The sequence below is a fragment of the Vulpes vulpes genome, chromosome 13, assembly GCF_048418805.1.
Source record: "Vulpes vulpes isolate BD-2025 chromosome 13, VulVul3, whole genome shotgun sequence".
Lineage (NCBI taxonomy): Eukaryota > Metazoa > Chordata > Mammalia > Carnivora > Canidae > Vulpes > Vulpes vulpes.
In genome coordinates, this window is record NC_132792.1 from 47,076,023 (window position 1) to 47,082,022 (window position 6,000).

General features: G+C 40.5%; 1 protein-coding gene across 1 annotated transcript in view; it reads right to left on the bottom strand.

Annotated features, from left to right (window-relative positions):
* ATP6V0D2 (ATPase H+ transporting V0 subunit d2) overlaps positions 1-2,289 on the bottom strand; it is a 44,148-nt gene extending 41,859 nt beyond the window's left edge. Inside the window, exon 1 of the mRNA XM_026014844.2 lies at positions 2,044-2,289. Coding sequence (XP_025870629.1) covers positions 2,044-2,173 — 130 coding nt within the window. The 5' untranslated portion in view covers positions 2,174-2,289. The remainder of the gene's footprint in view (positions 1-2,043) is intronic.
* Between the last annotated feature and the right edge of the window lie 3,711 nt (positions 2,290-6,000).

Genomic DNA, 6,000 nt, shown 5'->3' on the forward strand with positions numbered 1-6,000 from the left:
ATTAAGCTTCTAATTTAATATGTTGAAATGATTTAGGATTTGGGATTATATTGCAATTATTTGTAGCCCACAAAATTATTTATCATCTGAAAGATTTTTCTAGCTGTCTCCATTGCTAATGAAAGGAGAGCATCTATCTCCATTTGAACAGCTCCACCTCAACTCTGGCTTTAACAAGTCAAAACCACAAGCAAATGACCCAGGACCTTCAGCCTCAGCAAAGTCACCTTCAGGTTTTTTGTTTTGTTTCTGCTTTCAACACACTTTCTAGCAGTTTGATCCTTCTTACTTTGTTTCTTCTAGAATAATCTGGAAGTTTTAAAGCACCTTACTATTGACATATATTGATTTTATAAGTACATTTCAAAATGAACTAGCATAGATATTTTTATAATAAAAATGCTGTATTACAGATGCAAAATGTTTGATAGAGTTTTGAAAAAACTGTAGCTTAAAGATCATTTCCAAAGTAAAGGGAGCAATGGGGAGGTTTTAGTCAATGGGTACAAAGTTTTGGAAACACAGATTAATAAGTTCTAGAGATCTACTGTACAGCATAGAGAATGCAGTTGACACACACACACACACACACACACACACAAATAATAGCAGGCAGGAAGAAACTTTTGGAGGTAATGGATAGATTTGCGGCATAGATTGTGGTGATGATTTCATGGATGTATACTTACCCCTAATTTCATCAGGTTGTAATACATTAAATATACACAGTTTTATGTATGTCAATCACACCTCAATAAAGTGCTTAAAAAAGGATAATTTCCATTCACATGTGCTTCACGTTTTCTAACATATCTCTCATGTATTACTTCATTTGTTTCTCCAAACAAAGCAGGCAAAGCAGGCATCACCACTGCATTCTACAAGTGAGGACTCTGAGGCTCAGAGGTGGTGAGCCTTAGGCCACCTGTCTCCACTTAGCAGAAGTCAAGATTAGTACTTTTGAATACAGGGCTTGGCCTCACCACCCACCCATCTCTTTTTTCTCAAGCTTCAGTTAGAGATAAACTTCAAATAAATCTTATTATCAATATATACTGAAAAACTACATATAGAATAAAATTCTCTAGACCAAATTTCTTAGCATTTTGAGGGGCAGGGGAAGCATGTGTCGTTGAGCAGTTTGATGAAGTCTTTCTCCAGATATTATTTATAAATATGTAGAATGAAAATACATAGGATTGCAAAGTGAACAAAATGTGTTAACTATAGTGATCAAGATGTTTTAAAATGTGTCACACTCTGTAACGCCTGGGTGGCCCAATTGTTTGAGTGTCCCACTCTTGATTTCAACTCAGGTCATGATCTCAGGGTGGTGAGAGTGAGCCCTACTCAGGGTCAGCTTAAAATTCTCTCCCTTTTGGGACGCCTGGGTGGCTCAGTGGTTGAGCGCCTGCCTTTGGCTCAGGTTGTGATCCCAGGGTCCTGGGATCGAGTCCCACATGGGGCTCCCTGCAACGAGCCTACTTTTCCCTTTGCCTATGTCTCTGCCTCTCTCTCTGCGTCTCTCATGAATAAAAAAATAAAAGCTTAAAAAAAATTATCTCCCTCTGCCCCTCCCCCTTCTAGCATGTGTGCTCTCTCTCTAAAAAAATTAAAAAATAAAACAGGCGTAACACTGTACTTTATTAAGACATTAAATATCAAGATTAAAGAATAAGTGCAATGCCAAGTTTAATTGTGAAATCATGAAAATATAAATATTTCAAAATATCTGCAAGAATCGTAGAGGGATATGAAAATATTGCATTTCTGTTGGTGACACAGTACTAACTAACCACTGTGACTTGTTGCCTACATTCACAATAAAAGGAAATGCTAAATTTCACTTAGAGAAAATGGAAAAGAAAGATGTAATTTTTTTTTCCCTCCTCCAAGTGCATGGGCCGCTGAAATCTGGGCCCTGGGAATAAGAACCTGTTTTGGACTCTCAGGCCATAGGAGCACAGTCCCTTTCCCAGGCTTCCAATGGGCAGCATCATTTCCTTTTTCCCCTTTTTAAATGGTGGGAAGAGCAGGGCTTACCTTCCAGGGTCTCGCACTGGACCAGGTTGATGTAGTCCTGCTGGGTCAGGAGGCTGGCCTTGCACCCACGCACCAGGCCTTCCAGGTAGCCATGGTCCACGTTGAAGTACAGCTCGGCGCCCTCAAGCATGGGGAAAGAGATCACTGCCAAGTGGGGCTGACACAGCTCTGGATCCTGGTCGGCTCCTGAAGATTTGCTCTAGTCTGGAAAAAAGTGTGAGCTGTTATGAGGCGCTATCAGGAAGAGATCTATCAGCTGATAGTCAGTACTCAGGGTTTTTATGACTAGTTTCCTCTGGTTTCTGTGGATCTCAACAGCATGCTCAGCCCTGTTTTCACAGCAACAGTGAATCAGCAAGACAAGCCAAGGAAACCTCAACAGGGAGAAGGAGAGTAGGAGGGAGGGAGGGTCAGGGCTCTGCTCTTCCCCTCCCAGAGCAACTGGCCCCCTCCCAGCTTTGCCACTGGAAGGCCTGAGACACCTGTGTGTTTTGGGAACATTCCTCCCTCCATCTGAGTGCCTGAGCTTTCCATTGTGAATTGCATTTGTCCTAAATTTCTTGAGGACTGTTAATATGGAAGAAGGGAAGGCTTTTCTTCTTTTTTAAAAATTAAGTTGTAAATAGATTGGTTGTGAGCCGGCAATTTGAAGAATCCTGAGAAGCGCGAATTCAGCAATGCAGTTGTTTGTAAAGCAAATGTTTAGGAACGTCTTAACCCTTGCAAAGGCAGATAGTTGTTTACCCCCCAGCCCACCCCTCCCCCTACCCCGCCCCTTGTCCCCTGCCCCCAGCCCCAAGTCTGGGAGCAGAGCCCAGAAAGCAATCCTGAAGGCAAATACACAGAGCAGGGATCCTATAATAAGCCACTACCTTTGCAAAATGGGACCTTTTATAAGACACTCTCTATTTTCTTTTTCCCATTTAAACCTCACAGTCAATGGAACATATATCTGGGCAGATAGTATTATCACCCAAATCACAGATAAGAAATCAGATCTCAACATCCATGAGGCACCTCAAAATGCACAGGTGGTAATACAGTACGTACTTAATTAAGCCAGGACTTAATTATTGAGTTTCATGCTCCAAAAAGGAGTGCTTGTTCTTTTCTATACTTAGCTCAAAAACTGTGTCAAATACCTTGAACACTATTTTACATATATCATAATTCACTTTCATATATATTGTGTTAAATTCTTAGTTGAATTTAAAGTGCCAGAAATTTTCTAGTCTGTCTCCGTATTTTCTTTTTTTTTTTAATATTTTATTTATTCATAAGAGACAGAGAGAGGCAGAGACACAGGCAGAGGGAGAAGCAGGCTCCATGTAGGAAGCCCGACAGGAGACTTGATCCCAGGACTCCAGGATCACGCCCTGGGCCAAAGGCAGATGCTCAACCTCTGAGCCACCCAGGCGTCCGTCTCCATATTTTCAAACTGGGAAAGCTACATAAGATTGAATCACAATCACAAATTCTGCTTTAGTTGTTGAAAATCACAGAGAGTCAGACTTGGGTTAGTACAGTGCTCAGGACTTGAGAGCATTTAATAAATAGTAGAAGTCCTTTTGACTACCATCCATCATTATCCAACCCTACCCCCAACATTTCCAGCATCTCCAAACTCCCTGAGTATGTTTTAGGTTGAATCCTATGAACTTCTAACTCTTGTAGCTCAAACAAGTGGTTGCCTGTCAGTAATTTTATACAGTTCAGTTTAATACAAACCCACAATTAAATAAATTATAAATCAAACTCATCATCCTCTGATTATTTTATTATATTATTATTTATGCACTTGAGATTAAGTCTACTGTATATATTTGGTAGATAACCTATATAATGGTTTGCTGCTGTGTATTCCTTTTCAAGCAAGGTTTAATGGTATCATTATTGTAGCTTCAAGTTGACCATAGTGGGAGTGATTAGAACATGGAAATAGGCAAATGGTACAAATCAGGGCTTGGTGATTTGTTGGTTGTGAGTAAAGGAGAGGCAAGGTTAGGTAGGGAGAGATAAATAGGGGGCTATGTGATCAAGCTCATGGAAATCCCCAAAATACTGAGGTGTAAGGAAACCAGAGATAAGGGAACAGAACAGGCTAGACCACCTGCCCTGGGTGGGGTGGGGAGGGTGTCTTTTTTATGACAGTCATATGACCAACAAAGAATGCCCAGACCTTAAAGAAGTAAGCCATTAGGGATCCCTGGGTGGCTCAGTGGGTTAGCGCCTGCCTTCAGCCCAGGGCGTGATCCTGGAGTCCCGGGATGGAGTCCCACATCAGGCTCCCTGCATGGAGCCTGCTTCTCCCTCTGCCTATGTCTCTGCCTCTCTCTGTCTCTCATGAGTAAATAAATAAATTAATTAATTAAAAAAAAAAGAAGTAAGCCATTAAGGACGTTATCATGAGTTCTTAATCAAACCAAGACAACACAAGAATGGTAAGACCACAAGATCCCTAAATAAATAAAAGACTTGTCAGTGGAGGCCCAAGTTGCTAACCCTGTCAGGATCTCTCTCACTCCTGATAACTTTCTCTGTATTCTTGCTTAATAAACTTCTATCACTTTACTTGCTCTGCTTTGTCCTTGAGATTCATTCTTTGACTCCGTGAGACAAGAACCTCGCTCTCCCACTTCATTTGTTTGTCCAGGCTTGAGAAAATGTTAATAATGCAAACTAAACTTTAAAGTATGTGGTACCTCTAGCCATTACATTGTGAATTGTAAAATTTGGAGACATAAGTCTTCCAGTTTTCAAAGATGATTTTCTGATTTAACAAAGATAGCCCTCATGTGATAAGGAACAAGTGTAGTTCGGATACATGTCTTTACTGATTCACTTTCATCCTACTCTTTAATGTAAATAAAAATATCCAGCATCATTCATGTTGGAACTACATTTATTTTGTCAAACCAAAGATTGGCTACAGATACTCGAGTTGAACAAAGATCAAGGAAAGCATTCTGTGAAAATCAATCTATTATATGGAATTTACAACATGCAGCATTATTTCATTGTTATTTGTAGATTGGGTGGTACACATCCTTTATATTAGTAAAATTTATAATAAACGTGTACACACATATTTTGGAGGGAGAGCCAATTGTTAAAACATTTATAGTACAACATACAATCCTCATAGTTTTGCCCAGAGCTACCTCTGCATGTCAACATGCTCAAAAAAGACTTTTGTGTATGTGTGTGTGTAAAAAGACCTTTACATTTATGTGTAGAGCCAAGTTCCAATGACAGATACCGGGGGCTGTTCGTTGGCTGTAGAGCATGCGACCCTTCATCTCAGGGTTGTAGGTTTGAGCTCCATGTCCGGTATAGAGGTTACTTAAAAAAAATATTTTAAGGACTAAAAAACAATAAAAAAAATGATATATGTCAACTTCCTTTGCGACTGCAAAATTCATGAATGAGGCAGGCCAAGTACTTCTTCATATTATTCTTCAAACTTGGCACAAACAAAAATGTCTCATTCCTGCTAAAGGTACTTGTCAAAGATGAAATCCAACTTGTGAGAGATGAGAGGGAACCCAGCACAGTGACATGTATCTGGAGTTTCTTTATTAATCCGTCCCCATGGTGCAAACAAAAGAAAAATGTTTATTTCAGTGTTTAAACTACCAACGATGTTGAGGAGAGCAGCTTGGACTGTGGCAGAGTAAGGGTGTAAGTAACTTCATCTCTACGCACCAGTATTTCCATGTGTAAAATGAGCATAATAATACTTGCCTCAGAGTTTATTGTAAAGATTAAGTGAGATAATATCCTTAGAATGCTTAACCCAAGGGCCCCTGGATGGCTCAGTGGTTGAGCGTGTCTGCCTTTGGCTCAGGTCATGATCCCGGCGTCCCAGGATCGAGTTCTGCATCAGGCAGGCTCCCTGCATGGAGCCTGCTTCTCCCTCTGCCTGTGTTTCTGCCTCTCTCTCCCTCTCTCTCTCTC